The 22,260-nt window shown below is 43.1% G+C and overlaps 1 protein-coding gene across 2 annotated transcripts in view; it reads right to left on the reverse strand.

Annotated features, from left to right (window-relative positions):
• The window catches only part of LOC128888008 (uncharacterized), a 365,762-nt gene that overhangs the window by 44,009 nt on the left and 299,493 nt on the right, over positions 1 to 22,260 (reverse strand). Inside the window, exons 10-11 of one of the 2 annotated variants that reach the window (XM_054144588.1) lie at positions 15,023 to 15,316; positions 9,064 to 10,665 (exon numbers count right to left, since the gene is read on the reverse strand). In XM_054144588.1, the coding sequence (XP_054000563.1) occupies positions 10,471 to 10,665; positions 15,023 to 15,316 (489 nt within the window). In that variant the 3' untranslated portion in view covers positions 9,064 to 10,470. Of the gene's footprint in view, positions 1 to 9,063; positions 10,666 to 15,022; positions 15,317 to 22,260 lie in introns of those variants that run through there. The other variant, XM_054144586.1, reaches the window with a different exon arrangement.

Consider the following 22,260-nt stretch of genomic DNA (forward strand, 5'->3'; position numbering starts at 1 on the left):
CATTGCATTCCCAGAAACGAGATTCCGCCATTTTGACGATAATACAGAGCAAGTGACGTCACAAATTTAGTTCAGACAATCGATAGGAGATGGCGCTTACTGAGGACGACTGCTAACGTGATGTCGATACAATTGCGATGTTGCCGTTCTCACAACAGCGTCTCTCTACACTGTTGCCACTTCACTGAGGTCGAAATCGCGCTTAGCATCCCGATCCCGTATCCTCACATTTGCCAACGTCGACTTTCAGTCTCTCTCCCTTCTTCATCGAACTGTTTTTTTCTACTTTCGTCGTCGCTTCGAAACTCTAGCTTTGCGCTGGACGCGGTTCGATCCCGGTAGGAGTCACTTATTTTTGTTTTTTTTTTACAACTACCTTATTATATATTAATATTATTTTTATACAATATTGTGCAATCTTTATGTTTTTTATCGCTTTGAAAAAGAAGTCATGATGTGAAAGGAGTTTCTACAAGCTTTTATAAAAACTTACGTCATTATAATTTGTAAATAACAACTTAATTATATTAAACAAACATTGCACAACTTCTTTCTTCTTTCTTTTTTTTCCTTTTCATTCTTTCTTTTTTTCTTCTTTTCTTTTTTTTCTTCCTTCTCTTTTCTGATTTCTTTTTCAATGCGATAAAAATTATAAAAATTGCACAATATTGTATAAAAATAATCTTAATATATAAAAACGTAGTTTCCATAAAAAAACATGCTACAAACGGAGGAAAAAGTAAAAAAAAAAAAAATAAGTGTCTTCTACCGGGATCGGACCGCTTCTACCGCAAAAGATCGTCTTCGCCAAATGGTATTCTATCGACTGTCCTCCGCTGCTTCTATAATACCTCCGACTCTTATACGGTTGACACTCGTCAATCGAAATTTAGGTATCTTTAAAAATTTATTACTCGAAGACGAAAGAGAGTTGCGCCTTCTCACTTGCAGAGATTGTCCTACATACCCCTCTTTACATATGAACAAAACTTGATTAAATAATTCCGGGGACACTAGGCGATGTCTCCTTGTAAGCTATGTGAACGTGGGACCTGATTAAAAAAATTAACTTTTTTTACGGAAAGGTATAGTATTTCGTTTGTAGTTTCATCAATTGACAAATGAAGAAAAAATTGTAACAACCTAATGCTAAAATCGAAACGAAACACTATCATTTTCCGTAAAAAAGAGTTAATTTTTTGGCAGTTGGATGTCAGATTCACATACCCTAGTAGCACAAAATATTGAATACATATTCATCCAATAAAAGAGATTGAATCTCATTTTAATATTTAAATATACATATGATGTTTATTCTAGATTTAGAAAAAAATATTTTTTTTTTCAGTATAAAATGAATATCTATTCAATATTTAGAATGAAATATTATTTCCCGAATATAAAATACATATTTAATATTATTTAATATTCGCAACAATATATTTTTTCCCGAATATAAAATATATATTCATCTGTAATTCAAATTCCCACCGAGGTAAAAAAAATTAAAATAACTTGTTTTAATTGAATCCAATAACAAGAAATAAAGTAATGAAAGTAAAATCTATGAATAAATGAAACACAATATAAAATTTGATTTAATTTTTTTTTGGATCTCTTAATTTTCAAGATTTATTCAACATCGCCCGAATATTCAATACGCATCTTCTTCTTAACATAAATTTCACATTATCCGAATATTTTTTAAACGTTTCTTTTAAAATATTTATGGGAAATAGGAAACATTAATAATGGATTTTTCAGGATATGTTGGTATCAGGTTTTATATTTAATTAGTATCAACTCAAAAAGTAATTTGTATTAAACTTCTTTATTTTTATAAATGAAATCAGGGTCTATAAAAATTATTGGTCACCACTTTCAGGGGTTATTGTACACATCTGGATCGGTGGACATTTGCAAAAAAAAAACCGTCCTTAAAATCCATTATGTCTTCGAAATTTACGGCCAAATTTTTTTTTAATTTTAAAAAATTCTACTCGACGAGTAGGTAAAAAGCTACAAAGGAGTCACATGCCGGAGACGAAGCATTGTCGCGTAAAAAATTGTTAAAGTTTTCCAAATTCTCGATAGCGCAGAGCAACTCACGAGGCGCCGCAGCGGCACCAAGGGTCTCCCAACCTAGCTTCTATTTGTATATACACGCGCGATGGTGAAGTGTGACCGCACTACATAAACGTAATACGCAGCGCGGAACAGAATACTACTACTTCCTACGCTGAGCATTCGGAATCATTCAAGGAAGAAGTATACAGTATATGTTGTTTAGAAGAAACTATACTGTATGGCAATAACGAGCAGCTCCATCTAGTTTTCCTCCGCTGCCGCATATCTAATGGTAATACCATTTCTATGCAAAGAGTAGCTATTGTAATACCGACCTGCCGAATCGGAGAGGTCACGTGCCGTATCTACTCCCTTAACGACCGTAGGTAATAATTGCATCCCACCTTACCGACCGTAGGTAATCATTACAACCCCCCGCCCCCACCACTCGTGCCCCGTGCCGTCGGTTTCCCCCTCCCCCGCTCCGCCCTCGGAGCTCCTGAGTTAGAACCCGCCTAGCTATGCTACTTTTATGCATTTTTTTATTGTTTATAACTATTGTTATTGCAAAATTCCTATTTTTTGATGTAGCTTCTACATATAATAACAGCTAATTTCATTTTATTCCTATTTGGAATTATACAGGGTGTCCCAAGTATGTTGGAGGTTCTTAAAAAGGGTGATTTGAGGGGTGATTTGAAACAAGTGTTCCCTATGTCAAGGCCTTGATTTGAACAAGATTTTTTCCGTAGCAAAAATGTTGTCTGAGGCTTCGTTGAGGAAATATTAACAAAAAACCGCGACCAATCAGAGCGCGAGTATGCCGCTGGAGCCCCCGCAGCCGCCTAGCGCGCAACCTACGCTACCGTAGGTGTTCCACCAGGGGAAAGTAACGTATGCTGAGGCGTTGAGCACGGTGAGGTCTAAGATCAACCTCGCTGAAATTGGCATCGCCTCACTGCGGCCGAGGAGGGGCGTCACTGGGGCACTGGTGCTCGAGATACCGGGGGCGGATGGGGCAGCAAAGGCCAACACGCTTGCCGTGAAGACGGCGGAGGCTCTGGAGGGAATGGGGGCACTGGTCGCGAGACCTATGAAAACAGCTCAGGATTCGTGGCCTCATCGATTCCGTCATCCCGCGAGAGGTGACTGATGCTGTCGCCGCTGCTGGTGGGTGAGGGGGAAGTGAAAACCAGCACTATCCGGTCTGCCCCTGACGATTAGGTACTATCTGGGCCCAGGTCCCCTGCGGCCGCAGCCAGGAAACTGGTGACGGCCGGAAGAGTGACAATAGACTGGACCCAGTCAACGGTTGAGGCCCTAGTATCCCGGCCCCTGCAGTGTTTCCGCTGCCTCGAGATGGGTCACACGAGGCTGCGGTGTACGGCCGCGACCGATCGTACCGGTCGCTGCTATGTGTGCGGCGACTCGTGTCATAAAGGTGCGGCGTGTCTCGATCCTCCCAAATGTCCGGTTTGCTCGGACAATGGAAGACCAGTCGGGCACCGATTGGGGAGCCAGGCGTGCTCCACCAATAAATGTAAGAAGCGCGGTAGCAAGGGAAAGGGGAAGGCTGGGCCACTGGCAGCGGACGCAGCTACTGCAGGGACGACGCTGGCCAGGACGATGGCGGCGAGGAGACCCTGGGTGGATTCTGAGGTTGCTTGTGGAAGAGGCAACCATGGAGACGGCACCGCAGGTTACTGAATGATGGGTCCTACGGGACTGCCAATTCAAATAAACCTTAACCACTCGGCCAGGACACAAGATGAGGTCGCTGGCCGAGTGGGGTGCAGGGCTGGCAGTGATGGCGGAGCCGTATAGGGTCCTTAACCACTCTCACTGGGTGGGAGATACAGGCTCCCCGCCAATATCACTATTAGAGCGCGGTCAGGGATTTCTGGCCGTCAGTTGGGGGAATATCGCGGTGATGGCCGTCTACACGCCGCCGAGCTGACCCCTTGCGGTTTTCGAAGAGTATCTGGACGGGGTTGGGCGATGTATCGCCCGCTGCCTTCCCCGTCCGCTGCTCGTCTTGGGGAATTCAACCCCAAGGCTCAGGGCTGGGGGTCCCCCGGACTGATGGAAGGAGCTATGAGGTGTTCGACTGGGCAGCCGGACTGGAGCTCCGTCTACTGAATACGGGCTCCGCGGATACGTGCGTGCGGCATACTGGAGAGTCTATTGTAGACCTCTCGTGGGCTAATCCTGCAGCCGCGCGCCGTATCTCAGGGTGGAGAGTGGTAATAGGGGCCGAATCTTTATCTGACCACAGATACATTACAGATACATTATGAGACCGTCGCCGTATTGATCCCTGAAACAGCTCAACTAGTACATGCTGATAGCGACAGCCCAAGTCGTGGCCTGGCCCGAATATCGGGCCGAGCCTGTCGATGGGCAGGGGGAAGCCCAATGGCTCCGGGGCGCTATGACGACGATTTGCGGCGCCGCTATGCCCCGGGCCAGGGTACACCTGCGGAAGGCAGTGTACTGGTGATCGCGCGATATTGCCGAGCTGCGCAGTGAATGCGTAGCAACACGACGCCAGTACACCCGCGCCCGTCGATGACGACAAGTGGGTGTAGTCCGGGCTGCCGAGCTGTACAGGGCCTACCGTGAAAAGATAGTGGCCCTGCATCAAGGATGCAAAGGCAAAGGCTCAGGCGTCGACGAATCTCCTCGGCTCTCTGAACATCCATGGGGGCGCTCTTATAGGATGGTGATGGGACAGCTTCGTCTTTGGGCGCCCCCGTAGACGGAGATCCTGGACCCCCAGTTTCTTGAACGGGTCCTGGATACCTTGTTTCCCCAGGTAGGAAGGCGTCCCGACCCATGCCCGAGACGGATGGCCGTGACGTAAATCGGCCGTCCGATGTGGGGATCACGGATGAAGAGATGGCCGGGGTTATCCGGCGGCTCCGGGGCAAACATACTGCCCGGGTCCGGATGAAATACCTGGCCGAGCCTGGGCAATTGCCCTTAGCGTCCTGGTCGGACGAGTAAAGGACGCGAATAGCGTCTGCCTGGAGTCGGAGGAATTCCTCTGGCAATGGAAGGATGGTGGCTGTCCAACGCCCACGGGTCTCGTCATTCCATCTTTGCTGCCATCGACGCAGGGTGTCCTCGCGGGCCACCCTCCTCGCGTCGGCCTTGCTATAGCCGCTCCTGATCGCCTCATAGACTTGCTTGTGCTTTCGCCCAGACCTCCCCTCCGTACAAGAGTACGGCTTCTACGGAGGTCATGAGCAGCAGCCTCTGCTTCGCCGGCCTCAGTCCCCCGATGTTGGCCATGAGGCGGGATAATCACGCGCTCGATAATCGATCTACCGCTTGGGCAGTAGGAGCGCGGTACGACCATGTGAGAAACGCCTAAGACAGGGAAAGCGAAAGAACGGCAAATTGCCTACCCGCCAGGCGCTTCTGCATACCGGCTCTGTCAAGCCCACTTACGACTCTTTCAAATCTGCTCCGATTTGACAACGAAAGCGTGATAAAAAAATCTGATTTTTTGGGGACCTATTAATAAAGCACTTGCGCAGCCGAATCTACGAACGGCGTTGACGTGGTGTTACTCGTTCACCCTGCAGATGGGTGACGTAACGTATTGAGAATAAACATGGTGAATTTCATCGCCCTCCGATGTGTGGAGATGCTCCTTTACGAAGGGGGTTGAAAATTTGCGAGCAGTTTCACCCCCCCCCCCCAAAGGGTACCTATAAGGTGCACGGTGTAGGTGATGTCATTTTCTGGATCAGGGGAGTCCAGAGAATGCATTGAGCCCAAAATCGAGACCGTCGTCCAAAAAGTGTAGATTTTAGAGGGTTTAGGGGGTTGTGAGGGGTGTGTTTGTTTCTTCCCTGTGGGGCAGGGAACAGAATACGCCCACAGTAATCCCTGCTTGTCGTAAGAGGCGACTAAAAGGGAAAGGCGAGATCGCGGGCTGCGACGCCCGCGGTCAGATGGGGAGGTAAATCGCTCCCCACCGGAGAGGGCGCTCCGCTATGACATAGCGGAGGTGGCGCTGGGAAGCACCGGTAGTGTTTTTTTGAGATCCCGGTGCTCCCCCCCTAGAACGCCGTGCCCGGCCACCGTGAGGTTTTAGTGGGTATTCCCCTTGATATCAAATTAAGGGGAGAGTTTCACACTACCCCCTCCATTTGAGAGGGTGTGCGTAAACGCATTTCCTCACGTAAAAAAAAAAGGGGGGTGTGTTTGTTTAAGAAGAATTTCAAGGGGTGCATTTTGTAGAGGCATCAAGGAGAGTCGTCCTAAATTTGTTTTAATTTTTTCAACCCGTTCTGTCACCTCTGGCACCTTTAGAAGTGACGTTTTTCGACGTCCCCCTCTTTAAGGGGGTGAATTAACTCCTTTACATCAACCCTCGCCAATGCAACTTTGCACACACCCAGAAGACACTTGAAGACTACTCCTCACGAAGTTTCACCAAAATCGGTTGAAAACTCTCATAATTATGAGCACTTAAAAAAGTGTTCCGCTAATTTTGTCCAGTAGTTACTTTGGGATTACGTTATGTCTTGTTTCAAAACCTTCTAAGTTTTTTTATTGGAAACTTTTCCAACCATGTCTCACTTACACATATTATGTCAAACTCGTCTACTATATTTAATAAATCGTTACTCTTTTTTAATAAACTACGAGCATTCCATATACCAATATTTAGATTATGGCACATGTCCACCTGTTAAATATAAGAGATTATAGTGTAATCTGTGTTATTGTTACATTCGGCCCTGCCGAATGGTGTCCCTTTTCATCGACCCCGCATTGCACATAGCGAGATCGATGAACTCTTAAGAATGCGCTCGATAAACGATGCGTTTCTTGGGAACGGAATAATACGAACCGCGAGTCAGGAAACGGGCGTCAGCGATACTATGTTCTCGCGTACGAATCGTCCATCGAACTTGCGACTTGCTCCAGATTTGGATATGTGGCAATTAAGATTCCAAAATAACGGATTGCGCCAGACAAGTATCTGGGGCTATATAAACCCGTGGTCACGACCACACAGAGCTCAGTGTGTATTATTATTTTGGCAGTCATCATTTTGTAGTCGCGGACGGGATAATTTATCGCGTTAGATTCATTTAGGTATCGTGTATCGTATCTCCATCTCTTTACGTACTAAAGATAGAGTCACCGGACTTTTGAAGTTATCTACGAAAGTCCGACGTTAATTATTCGCCAATTATTAGAATCCCGTGTCGCGAGTGTTAGAACCAGACCAGATCCTCGCCACAGCCGAACCCGGGACAAGCCTGACAACGCCGCTGATAGCATAAGATCAACGATTGGTATTGTTCAAACCATTTTCAATTGTATAATTTATATTCTTGTTTCTATGTAAATCCAAATTCAGTTTTGTTTGATAATTATATATGTTAATGTTTAAAACTTAGTAACAATCATTATAGAATCCCAGAATTTCTTCTTTTCCTAGTAAATACAGATAAGGTAAGCTTTAGCTCTTAAACTGAAGATAAGAATCCATAAAAGAAAGTCCCAAACGAGTTGGGACGTAACATTATTAATTAATAAAAAATATCACTTTTCTCTTCTCTTCTTTTTCCTCCTTCTTTTTATTTTTTTAATGTTGTTACGTATACAGAAACTCTCCGTTTTTTAGAAGCTCGCGTTCATTAATCTTTTTATCTACCCTTCTGGAATTTGGAGCTTGGTCTCACGGGAGTGCATCCTGCAGCTGCATCCTTTTAATATCATCTTTGACTCGCGTTGCGTGGGATAGTTTCTAATCTACCCTTTTCCCAGGGAACGCAGCTGCTCACCTCAGAGCCACGAAAATCCTAACCGTCAAATTTCCTAATATGGAAATCACTGACGGTTCCCCACCAACATTTAGGGGTATATAAACCCATGATTTTCGTTGCTCGGGGGCTAGTACGAAAGAGTTACTCGTTAGAGACACGTTGATCGTCTGCAGAGTAGTACTCTAGTGAGATCGGGCTTCAGTTTCCCTTTCGATCATAGTTAACCTTATAGATCCGTGAAGACGGGTTTCATCTATTACGGCATTTAAAAGTACTCTCGACCCCCGCATCGCCAGTGCGTCAACACCGAGCAACATTTAGGTAATTTTAACTTCATACACTAACCGCGACAACACGACACTAGACATTTGTAATTAGTATAGTTATTTTGAATATATACTTTTTGGTAAACCTTAGAAGTCTGTAAAATCAATCATTAAACCTTTACTTTGGAATCACCAATCCTAGCCAGTGTAACGATTCCACAACATAATAACTTTACCGCTCAAGTTATTATTCTATTAAATTAACAAGTTGCGAGGCTTTATTAACGACGCGTATTATTCATACGATTCAGTCCTTGTGTACTCAAACCGAACTCCTAAACTTAACCTATCCTACGGTTACCCTTTACTGGGAGATACCGATTCCTTGCAGCTATCTGACTTCGCGTCAGAGTCGTCTGCATTTTTTCCAACAACCTCACAGTTCGAACCTTACCCTACGGTTACCCTTTACTGGGAGATACCAATTCCCAGCAGCTACCTGACTTCGCGTCAGAGTCGTCTGCATTATCTAATCTATCCTAAAATCTTCGGCACCATTGATACATAATAAATAATCGTATTGGTTCAATTCTCAAATCTATCCCACTCGCTGGGATCACACGCGCGTCGCTATCGCCCTGGCTCGTAACAATGTTTTTGTGTTTAAATTACCAAAGGCTTTTATTGTAACTTCTGTTTCTTCCTACTTTTACTGTACTTGCTATTCTAGAAACTTACAACTTTCTGTTCCTCTTACACCTTTTTTTTTTTAAACTTACTAGATCGATTTCTATTTTGTTTATACCATAACTCTATGTTTACGCGACAGTAAAGAGTCGGGGTACGCGGAAAAGTACCGAAAGTCGTTTTAGAAGTAAGAGAAACAGAAGAGGTTTGTAACAGCAAGTTTCGTATGATCGTATGATATCGTATGATAATCATCTTTAATGTACAATAGTTAATACACTCTGTTGTAAATGTCCAAAATATGACGTCAATAAACGCAATTAAAGTTTTTATATACTTTTTTGCACTCCTCGCACTCGCTCTAATTACTTGTCAGTGGTCGCACGCAATGATCGCTAGCTGAACACTAATTGATTTGAGGGGATCTCGGTACCCGTAATAAGCAGCCATCGAGTGCGAGCGACGTATGGAAGAGGATGTCGGTGCGTTAGGGATCCCTCTTACCGGGAATCGCCACAACACTCTACTGGATTTATGGTTTAACATAAAAATTAACCTTCTTTTTCTTTTCCCTTTAGACTAGAATACAAAAACTGCAGCTCCGACTTACCCTTGACTGTTCAGTTCGTCTGCCCAGGATTCACCTCCGACTGGGTAATCTCTTCCTCCCTTAAACCTTTTTATTATGTTTACCCATTTTTCGGCTGCCTGAATTGACAGGTCCTCTCCTGTTTTAATCACTATTATTTCACTTGAGTCTTAAAATTGTATCGCTAATTCCTCGTTGGTCAACTTTTCTACCTCTATGACTTCTTTATCCTCCTCTTTTGATTCTCTTTCCACAATTTCTTCTTTCTTCTTCTCCTGCTTTTTTCCTTGAACTGCTGTACCCTTTCAGTCCTCACATGACATGACGTTATCAGTTTCAACTTTCATAACACTTGTGCTATTGGGAAACTTCACTTCTCCTGGGATATTTGACGCCTTATCCCACTCTTTGTCTCTCTCATCCGCTTCCTTCGAAGACATTGGAATTGAAGAACCATTTATCTGTTCATTTCTGTACTGTCTTCCGTATGTTCTTCCATACTTCAAGTTGTTTTCTACTTTGCTTATTTTATTGAATCCATTTCTCATATACTCCCTTGTCGATATTGGAGACGGTGCCTGTTTGGGGAGGTCTTCGTTCGACCCCTGGACTTTTCGTTCTCTTGTTCCATATTGTGCTTTCCTTTGCCTGTTATACGCTTCGTCTATTTGGTCTATTCTGTCGGAGTGGTATATCCTTCGATCGTTGTTGATTTTCTTAATTATAAATTCCTCCAAAACTGCTTCCTTGATTCAGTCCAAAAGTAGTTGAATGTCTTCGTCTGAGACTTTTGCTCTTTTTTTGCTGGCATGATCTGGCACGCCCCAAATCTCCTCACCCCAACCCCCACACGCCCCAGAAGGACCCCGTGGTCGCCAGCGCGAGGGAAGTCCTCGCTACCAGACCCGCCTGTTCAAGCCCGGGTCACGCTCCCTACAGAGATAACCTCCTCACAGAAGGAGGCCGCCGCCTTCCATGACTTCTCGCTCGAGACCATGTGGTCGACCAAGGTCGCGAGCGAGAGGTCCCACCCACCCGCTGCGGCTCTAAAGGCACGGTGAGGCGTGGTTCAAGCCGGACACTCCTCGAGTGTATGCCGCGCCGTGTCCACCTCCTCGCCGCAGTGGTGACACTGCGCCGTCGACTCCCGCCCCATCCGCTGCAGGTACTCTCCGAAGCATCCATGATCCACGCAGAAAAGCTTATAAGTTAGGGATTTGAGGATTTGGGCGGAACGTAAGAACACTTTCATCAGCTGAGGAACCTGGCCAATTAAAATTCATTTTCGTTAGCACTGCACTCTGATTTGCAGCAGCGCAGAATGCAGCGCAAGCATTTTCATAAACTTCGAGCCGAGCTGTGCTCGAAGCAGCAAAGTCGAAGTCACTTCTCGTTGTAAAGTCGCGTTAAGCGTAATGGAAGCCCGCGAGCGACCTTTAGCTATCTTCTCTAGAATTTTGAGCCTGAGTTCCCGGTTGAAGTGTTCCTTCAATGTGCAATATTGACCGCGAAAGAGGTTTAATCCCCATTGGTCAAGCAATCTCGGCGTAATTGGTGAACAAACATTTAGAAAAAAAAGGGATACATGTCAAATTGAGTAACCTTCTCCTTTTTGGAAGTCAGTTAAAAACATAAAATTCTAAAGCTCATTTTTTAAAACCCTATATATTTTTCAGTTGCCTGTCAAACTATGAAATTTCTTTAAAATTAGAACATTTCAAGCAATTTTGTTATTGCTAACATCGTTGCGATCGAGCTCATCCATATGACCCAGAAAAAACGCGCACCAAACTCGTGTATCTTCGAACTACAGGCATAGAAATCGCCCCAAGACAACAAGTTTCTCTTCGTCGCGTGATCATTTGATCTCTTTAGTCCGTTTGACTCTGACCTATTCCTACTTTATATGTATGTATGTATTTATTTGATGCATCCCCAAGGGGTTTGCATGGCCCCCTTACATTTACACTTCCTTACTCCTTAAACTTACTTTAACCTTACATTACCCTTATCCTAACTTATTCTATCCTTAACCTATCCTTATCCTACACTTAATCTCTATATACAAAAAGAAAAAACAAAAAACACAAGACAACGCAAGAGAGAGAGCCGCATTGCGCCCTCGCTTCCGGGGCATTCCTCACTATCCCCGATCCTCCTTCCCTCATCCACTCCCCACATCCATTCTTATCTTCTCTAACTCTCTTATCCACCATTCTCCCCTCCCCGACTCGCACAAAATTTCCCTAATCCTTTCCCCTATCCCCCTCCCTTCTTCCTCTCCCCTGTTCTTTCGCACCGCTCCAACACATGCTCCCACGTCTCCTCCTCCCCCCTGCACACTCTACACACCCTCTCCTCCTCCCCCAACCAATACCTCGCCTCTCTCATCTTCCCCCCCACCCATCCTGCACCTCATGATCCTTTTCCATCTCCCCTCTCCCCACCCTTTCCTTAAATACTCCGGGATCCCTTCCACCCTGATCTCTCTATACCACCTGTTATATCTCGATTCCCCCGCCTTTTCCATCTCTTCCCCTGTCCATCCTCTGTTCTCAAAGAACCTCTACCTCTCTTCTTCCCACTTCCCTCTTCCTCAACTCCTCCCAACATAATCTTGCCCACTTATTTCCCCCTCTCCTCATAATTCCACCCCCTATTTGCCCCCCTCACGCTCATCTTGTCCCTCTTTAACTCCTCTCTAATCATATATCCCGGTGTCCTCCATTCCACCCCCATTATCTACTTTAAATACCTCTCCTCTAGCGCCTCCAACTTCCTCCACTCCTTCCACCCCCAAAACTCGCAACTGTCCATACTAGCCTATCAAATAGCTACAACCTCCTTTCCCACTTCCCTCTGAACACCCTCTGCCCTATCCCCCACACCTGTTTCATCACCCCCGCCGCCTTCGCAATCCTTTCCCTTACTTACTCCTCCTGCCCCCCATTCCTTTTAAATATATATCCTAAATACTTAAACTCCTTCACTTCTTCCACCTCCTTCCTCCCCAATTCCATTTAAATATCTTTAATCTCCCCCCTCCTTTTCTAAACCTCATTATCTTTGTCTTCCCCACATTCACTGTTAGCTCCTTACCCTAAAAATATCCTTCTCCTGGTGTCCTCATCCACCATCACCAGGTCAATTACCGACTCTCCCCTCCCTCCCAAGTATGTATACTCCCCTATTTCATCTCCCTCTATGTCCCCGTTTAAAATTTCCCACCCACATTCCTCAACTACCCCTACCAATCTTCTACCCACCCCATTCACCTTTTTATCCCTCCCTTTTATCCCTCCTATTCCTATCCCTGATCTTCTCCCTCCCCCTATCTTTTCCTCCCCATCCTCCCATGCTCCCCCTCCCCTCTCTCCTACTTTCGCGTTCATATCCCCTCCTATTATTATCCTTTCTTCCCCCCCGCTCTCCTTCATCCATTTTCTAATCCTTTCCAACTTCTTCTTCATATCCTGATTTACATACACTCCCACCTCTCTCCATTTCTTACCTTCTACCTCAAAGCTGCTCGTTATAATTCCTTCTTCTTCTCTCAAATACTCTCTTTCCTCTCTCTTTTTCCCCCTAAACTCCTTCCTTATCTCCAACATCATCCCTCCAATCGCCCTCCCTTTCCTATTTACCTTCCTCGTTGGCTGGTGGCTCCACCACCAACCCCTCGGCAATCTCTTACTTATCTTCCCCCAACTTTTTTCCTCCGTCCAAGTTTCCATTCCCACCATTATATCCCATTCTTCTAGTCCCTCCCAAAATTCTTCGTCCTTATTACTGAGTCCCGCCACGTTCCAGAATACAATTTTACACCCTCTCCCCCCTCTTCCTTCCTCTGCCCCTTTTTTTTCGTCCCCTCCTAGCCTTACCCATTACCCTCTCCCTCCTCCTTCCTCCCTCTCCTAACCGTTTCCCTCCCCCTTATCACCTTCCACCTCCCTGCCTTCTCTTCCATGCCCTCCCCACTCCCTTAACCTTTCCTTCTCCTCACTCCACCTCCACCATGTGTTCCCTATACATATTTTCCCATATCCTACTATCGTCCTTCCACCCGCTCTTCGTTCCTACTCTGCAATCTCCCTCAACTTCCACTGCATTCTCCTCTCCTTCTGCGTAAGGTCCTCCTTTATTCTTTCTCCTCCTCTCCCTAAATCCCTCCTCTTCCTAAAAACCTCCTTTCTCATTATTTCATTTTGTAGCCTTGCCACCATCATTCCCTTCCCACTCTCCCCAATCTGCCCAACCTGCCTTGCGCTTTCCACCTCCCCTTCTACCCCTAGCCTCTTCAACACCTCCTTTCCCGCTTCTTTCTCTTTTCCCCTATCCGTTCTTATCCCCCTAATTGTTATATTTCTCCTCCTCTCCGCCCTGTCTGCCATTTCCACTCTTTTCTCTAGCCCTTTCAGCTTTTCCTTCCATTCCCTCTCCCCCTCACCCCTTCCCTCTCTTCTGTCTCTCCCCCCATTTCTCTTACCCTCTCCTCCAGCTCCTCTATTTTTTCCCTTAGTTCCTCCAGCTCTGCCCTCCACTCCTCCTCTCTCCTCCTCATCTCCTCCCTCAATTCCCTAATTGATCCCTCTATTAACTCTTTTATCTCCCATCTGCCCCCTCGTTGTCCCCTCCAACGTCTCCCCCATCTGTCGCACCTCCTTCCTCGTCTCCTCTATCCTTCCCTCCAATTTCTCCTCCATCTCTTTCATCTCCCCCCTCAACTCCGTCATAATCCTTATCAAACTTTCTATTTCAATTCTATCCACACGTTCATCCTCCCTCCCTGGCGAACTTGGTGTCAGGCCACTTTTTTGGAATATATTTCTTCCTTCTCCCCTCGATGCTTCCCCCTCTTTACCACTCCCTTTTCCCCCTTTGAAGAAATCCTCCAGGTCCTTCTTCTCCCCGCCTCCTCCCTTTGCACTCCTTGTCTCTACCTCCAGCCCTCTGCTCGCCCCTTTTTTCTCTCCTTCCATATCCCTCACTTCTTCCTCCGCTCCTAACCTTTTGCCTGCTCTCTATCACCTGTTTCCCGCGCCCTACTTTACCGACTCCTTCTTATCTCCTCCTTCTTATAGACTCTTTCCTTCCCGGCCTTTCCGCTACGAGCCTCTCTTTCCTACTCTGTCCTCTTCCCGCCTAAATCTCTCTCCTCCCCTCACCCTACCTCTTCCTCCTGACTGTACCGGCCACTTCCCTTCTTCTCCTTTACTATCCATTTTCTTCTCTTAACTCCTTCCACCTTTTCTTCTCTTTCCCTTTATTCCCTTTGCTTCTCCGCGTCTTTCCTTCGTCTCCCTTGCTATCTTAAATCGTCCCTATAATCTTCCTAACCTCACTTTTTTCTCACACTATCTTTCTCTTCCTGACACTTTCTTACAACTCCCTTCACTCTCCCTTCACCACTCACAATCCACCCTACACTCTTTCCCCTTACACCTACTTTCGCACTTCCTTTCTCACTTCCTTCACCCCAACTTCTTCACTTTTTCCTGCCCACACCTTTTCTACATGCACTCACTAAACCACCGGAAACGGAAGCCTTGTATTCCTACTTTATATTGACAGGAGCCGAGCAGGTAGCTGTGGAAGGGTTGTGGAAGAAAATTTGGACTCACCTGAATCAACGGGTGTATGGGTAGCATTGGCTGGACCACGTAAATTGGTTGACTCTTCGGCGCGTGGTTTTGAGCCGTGACCCACTGGTGAACCATGTTGCGTGTCTTCATTCGACCGTCGTTGCCCACCTCGTCGCTGTTGCTCACCCTGAGACATCCGCAGAGCTTCGGAGTCAAGGTCAGACAGCTGTAGCCAGAGATCAACAGCTCGGCAACGCTGGTCACTAGAAGCCCGATACTCGGGAGGAGACCTGCCCAGTCACCTTCCACACCGTCAATGTTGTTATCTTCATCCTGCAACAGCGTTCACTTTTTTTCATCGTTAGAACAAAAAGAATGTCGTTCAAAGAAAATATTTACGCTAGGCAGGACGAGGTACAGTAAAGTCTCCATAAATGCACAAACTCGGAACTGAACTGGTGCATTTCTGATAGATTTTGTACATTCTCTGATGCTTGCCGACAAGCTTTGAACGTAGAGAAGGACACTGAATAACGAAGATGACGAAATGAAAACATAAAGTCTCCATACAATGGACAAACTTGCGACTAACTGGTGCATTCGTGGTAGAGTTCGAACATTCTCTGATGTTTGCCGACAAGCTTCGAATGCAAAGAAGGACAGCGAATAAAGAAGAGGATACAGCGAAAACACCAGGGTATGTCGGTGAGAGGGGGGCGGAAAGTAGAGCAGCGCGTAGCGTAGCCGATTACCACACTGAGAGCCTGGGTTCGATTCCCGGGCGCCCATCCCGGTTTTTCATAATTGGGGTAGGGCCGGTTAAAAGTATGCAGAACTCCTATGGCGAAAAAGAATAAAGAAATGATAAATAAAAAAGAAGGGACAATGAGACAAAAAAAGATGTACAAACACATAGTAGTGAAATGTGGGACTACGGTTTCCATTAACCTTAAAATAAAAACAAACAAAATGTCGGTGAGACAATGTAATGGAACGGTGAAACTTTTTTACTATTAATTTTTTGTTGTAAAACTTTTATCATCATATTCCTGACATTTTTAACCGACTTCGAAAAGCAGGAGGTTACTCAATTCGACATGTCTATTTTTGTTTGTCTGATTAAAATGAGACTAAACACGATATAATTCGGACGATATTTACAATTCATGTTTTTTTAGTTAGTGCTCTACGATGTATTTGCTCTTGCTCTTGCTCTTTTCGCCAACACTTAGCCAATAGGAGCTAAAGCCATTCGTCGATTCGTCGACTCTCCGAATCAGTCGGCAGGGCTCGTCGAGAGGAATTATAATATGGCTGCCGCTCGCGCCGCTCGTTCATTTCTTACCTGTATAACCTGTCAGTTTGTCTTTGTGACAGTTGTCATTTCTAACCTGTATAACCTACCAGTTTGTGTTCGTGACATTTGGTCGCCGCAAATTAAATAATTATTTTAAAGGCTACGTGTAGTGATATTGTATTGGGAAGTATATGGTTATAAGTGATGAAATATCTACCTTGTCGTTGTGAAAAGATATATATAAATTTGGTGTTTGAGTGTGCAGTTCATAATACAAATTTCAGTAAATGTTCATTTTGTGCAAATAAGAATAAGTGTTCTAATACAATAAGTTGTGTGTTATAAATAGTGGGCCACTTTTTTTATTTTCACTTCCTGATAAACATTTAAATTGCTTGCAACCAGACTTTCTGTCATACGTTCTGTGTACGTATGAACTTTAAAAAGAAAAGGAGAGAGAGTAACAAAAGTGAATATATATATTTCATATGACATTAATTTTATTTGTAAATATGTTACGTATACAGAAACTCTCCGTTTTTAGAAGCTCGCGTTCATTAATCTTATTTTATCTACCCTTCTAGAATTTGGAGTTCGGTCTCACTGGAGTGCATCCTGCAGCTGTATCCTCTTAATATCATCTTTGACTCGCGTTGAGTGGGATACTTTCTAATCTACCCTTTTCCTAGGGCGCACAGCTGCCGACCTCAGGGCAACGAAAATCCTAACCGTCAAATTTCCTAATATGGAAATCACTGGCGGTTCCCCACCAACATTTAGGGGTATATAAACCCACGATTTTCGTTGCTCGGGGGCTAGTACGAAAGAGTTACTCGTTGGAGACATATCGATCGTCTGTAGAGTAGCGCTCTAGTGAGATCGGGTTTCAGTTCCTTTCGATCATCGTTACCATATATGATTTAAAGACGGTTTTAAAATCTATTACGGCCATAGAAGTACTCTCGACCCCCGCATCGCCAGTACGTCAACACCGCGCAACACTTAAGTAATTTTAACTTCATACACTAACCGCTACAACAGGACACTTCACACTTGTAATTAGTATAGTTATTTTTGAATATATACTCTTTTGTGTAAACTTAAAAGTCTGTCAGATCAATCATGAAACCTTTACTTTGAAATCACCAATCCTAGCCAGTGTAACGATCCCACAACATAATAACTTTACCGCTCGAGTTATTATTCTATTAAATTAACAAGTTGCGAGGCTTTATTAACGACGCGTGTTACACTTTAACGATACGATTTAGTCATTGTGTACTCAACCCGAACTCCTGAATTTAACCTATCCTGCGGTTACCCTTTACTGGGAGATACCGATTCCTGCAGCTACCTGACTTCGTGTTAGAAGCGTCTGCGTTTATCTCCAATAACCAAGGCAACCAAACACCTTAACCTACGGTTACCCTTTACTGGGAGATACCGATTCCTGCAACTATCTGACTTGGCGTCAGAGTCGTCTGCATTATCTACTCTATCCTCAAATCTTCGGCTCCATTGATACATACTAATTAATCGTATCGGTGCAATTCTCGAATCCACCCCATTCGCAGGGCTCACACGCGCGTCGCTATCGTCCTGGCTCGTAACAAATAATACATACAAACTTTATTTTACTTGCAAATTAATGTAGAGCCTAAAATAAAAATACATTTGTCTTTTATTATAGTAAGCGTAGAGTCTACAATATACATAATGTGTCTGAAGCCAGATATAGGAAAGAGACGAGCTTCAGTTCTTTATGTTTCCAAAAGTATACAGAACGCATGGGAGGATGTCTCACTGCAAGAAATTTAAATGTTAACGTTGAAGCGAGAAATGAAAAAAGGAAATCAACTATTTGTAACGCATAATTTATTGTATTAGAATAAAGGTCAGAAGTACGCAGAACGCGTGGTAGAAAGTCTTTTTGCAAGAAATTTGAATGTTGAAGACAAATCGAAAAATGAAAAAAGAAATCCACTATTTGTAACGCACAATTTATCGTATTGCATTATCAAATTCAGTCCTTAAAATTTTCAAAAGTACACACAATTCGAAATTTAAATAATGAGAAAACGAACAGAGATCCACTATTTGTAACATATAATTTATTGTATTACAATAATATAAAAAAAGAGAGGTCAGATTAAGTTCTTTAAATCCTCAAAAGTACGCACGACTCATGAGAGTAAGTCTTGTTCCAAGAAATTTAAATGTTACTGATAAAGTGATTACAATAATATAGAAAATGGGAGATCAGTTTGAATGCATTAAGGTTTCAAAAGTACGTGGAACGCATTGCAATAAGTCTCATTGTAAGAAATTTATTAAAGAAAAAATGTAATTACTTTATCAGTAACATTTAAATCCAACAAGACTTTCTGTCATGTGTCGTGGGTACTTTTGAGAAATTATAGGACTAAGTCTGACCTCTCCTTTTATATATTATTGTAATACAATAAATTATGTGTTACAAATAGTGGATCTCTGTTCATTTTCTCATTATTTAAATTTGTTACAAGACTTTCTGCCACGCGTTCTGCGTACTTCTGAACTTTATTCTAATACAATAAATTATGCGTTACAAATAGTTGATTTCCTTTTTTCATTTCTCGCTTCAACGTTAACATTTAAATTTCTTGCAGTGAGACATCCTTCCATGCGTTCTGTATACTTTTGGAAACATAAAGAACTGAAGCTCGTCTCTTTCCTATATCTGGCTTCAGACACATTATGTATATTGTAGACTCTACGCTTACTATAATAAAAGACAAATGTATTTTTATTTTAGGCTCTACATTAATTTGCAAGTAAAATAAGGTTTGTATGTATTATTTACAAATAAAATTAATGTCATATGAAATATATATATTCACTTTTGTTACTCTCTCTCCTTTTCTTTTTAAAGTTCATACGTACACAGAACGTATGACAGAAAGTCTGGTTGCAAGCAATTTAAATGTTTATCAGGAAGTGAAAATAAAAAAAGTGGCCCACTATTTATAACACACAACTTATTGTATTAGAACACTTATTCTTATTTGCACAAAATGAACATTTACTGAAATTTGTATTATGAACTGCACACTCAAACACCAAATTTATATATATCTTTTCACAACGACAAGGTAGATATTTTATCACTTATAACCATATACTTCCCAATACAATATCACTACATGTAGCCTTTAAAATAATTATTCAATTTGCGGCGTCCAAATATCACAAATACAACCATATTACAATTGACAGCCATATTACAATTCCGGCCGACAAGCCCTGCCGACTGATTCCGAGAGTCGACGAATCGACGAACGGCCTTAGCTCCTATTGGCTAAGTGTTGACGAAACATTCCTTGTCAAAGGAAAAGAAGAATGCTTACGTTTTGACACATTCATGATATAATATTACGATATCTCTGTCGTTCGTGGACCGATTTTATTGATTTTGGTTTTATTCCAAGCTTTTGTGCGATTTACATCAGATAAATGCCTTTACATTTAGGAAATACAACAGACGTGACGAGATATTAATGACAGAAGTTTCAGGTTAGGTTGGAATGGACCTTCTCTCCTGTAAAAGATACGCGGTAGCGCCAGCGCCAGGCATGTACGGGGAAGGTATTTTTTCATGTACTTGGCGTCGAGACGCTACCTCGTCTCTATATTGCAATGCGATTTAAAGGTACTGTAATCAAATTCAAATTATTAACAGGGGCAGTTTGTAAGAAACTATAAGAAATGCAATTGCTCAATGGTATTTGTATGTATAGTACAGCTGAGTAATTAATATTTTGAATCATTATCATGATTTACACTGTTAGATAGATTCTCATTTATTAAATACTGTACGCACGTGCGAGTGCAGAGAGCGGGCAAGAAGAGTAAGGAAGACGCAGAAGCGTCTCGACCGGAAAAAGTAGCGCACGTGCCCGTGCTTTTGTTCGCCACGTTTTACGTACAACGGCGGTTACCGTTACGTGTCCTACAAGAACGTTCGTCGCAATAACTTTCTGTTCGTCACAGTTTCTTTACCTTTTATGTATAAGTAATTAAATATATTTTCGACACCTCAAACACAACAAATTCTCTCTCTATTCTCGAACCGTTACGCGAAGTCGAATACGTGTTCGAGACAAAAAAAGGAACAACGCTACAAAATCGGAGAATATAGTGAAAAGTTCGGTACCAAAGGCTGAAGGAAGGAAGTCGACCATGGCGACGACGACAATGGTATTCAATACTTTTGCAATTGAGCCATTGTGCCCTACAACTACTACGTGGTCGAGATGGTTATTGCGACTGGAAGGAGTTTTCAGGATTTTCGCGATTAAAGACGAGGCAAGAGTTCCTTATCTATTACATTACGTAGGACCGACATCTTTTGATATCGTGTGCAATAAAGTAGCACCGCTGGATCCGTTCGAAAAAGATTACGCATCGTTAATACAAACGCTGGGGGAATTCTACGAACCAGCGCCGCTTGAAATAGCGGAAAACTACAGGTTCTACAGGTTCTATCAATGAAAACAAAGGGAAGGCAAACCGGTACAGGAATTCGTAGCCTCCTTACAAAAATTAAGTCTACACTGCAAATTTGGACGCTATTTAAACACTGTAGTATCCGCACTTCTCATACCCAACAACAAGGAGTCAAACAAGAACACGAAACGTAGGGTACGGGATTGGTCGCGTAGGTAAAGCGGTCGACTGTGGATCCGAGGATCGTGGGTTCGAATCCCCGTGCCTTATATTTCGTTTAGATTCCTATAATACAGCATTGCGAAATGAATTAGTTTTCGGGATGGCAAGCAAAAAAATTCGAGCAAGACTGTTAGAATTATCGGATTTAACCTTGGAGAAAGCAATTCAAGTAGCAACGACAATGGAGATGTCGAACAAGGAAACATAACAACTTCAAGGAGAGGCGCAAAATATAAATATGGTACAAGCTGCGAAACGAATCATCAAGCGAGGAAGCCAAGCAGATAAGTCGTCAAAATACAATAAGAACTATACTTATTCAAAAAATAGTAATGTACAAAAACCCAATTATAAACCTAACCCGATTAATGTAAATAGAAATGCGAACCTTACATGTTATTGTTGCGGTAAAAACCATTTAGCTTCGAAACGTAATTTAGATAAAAATATTAAATATAATGCTTGTGGCAGGGCAGGACATCTACAGAAGGTCTGTTTCGGGAAGAGTCACGAGAACAACAGTTGGGAGAAGTGTTACAATTCGAACACAGTCAATTCCGAAAAAAATTGGAGACCATACTCCTAGTGAACGACAAGCATATACAATTTGAAATAGACAGCGGAGCAGCAGTCTCAGTAATGTCCGAAGAGCTCAAACGTAAGTTTTTTCCAGATTCATTGATACATCCAACAACCTTAGCACTATTATCTTATTGTAAGAAAAAAGTTAAACCCTTAAGTTATATTACAGTAGACGTAAGGTGCCGTGACCATACATACAAATTAAACATATATATTGTGAAAGAAAAGAGAAATACCCTATTATGTCGCGAGTGGATTTTTCAGTTGCGTAAGGACCGTGCCATTGGACCACTAATTAATAATTTTGAATCAATACACTCCATTGAAGCGGTTTCTAAAAATAAAGTACAAACATTATTGTAAAAGTACAAAGATATAATGTTGCCATCAATTTCAACAATTAAAAAATTTCAAGCTAAGTTAACCTTAAAAGATAACGCGAAGCCGATATTTGCAAAGCACGTCCGGTACCATTTCGTTTACGCCTCCCCAAATAGGAAAAGAACTACAAAGGTTAGAGTCTTAAGGAATTTTAGAAAAAATCGATACGGTGGAATGGGCTACACGCATTGTACCGGTATTAAAAAAAGAACGGTCAAATACGTATCTGTGGAGATTTTAGGGTAACATTAAATTCACAATTATTAGTTAACGATCATCTTTTGCCAACGGCGGATGAACTGTTTGCATC

Source organism: Hylaeus anthracinus, unplaced genomic scaffold (assembly GCF_026225885.1).
Source record: "Hylaeus anthracinus isolate JK02 unplaced genomic scaffold, UHH_iyHylAnth1.0_haploid 11989, whole genome shotgun sequence".
Classification (NCBI taxonomy): domain Eukaryota; kingdom Metazoa; phylum Arthropoda; class Insecta; order Hymenoptera; family Colletidae; genus Hylaeus; species Hylaeus anthracinus.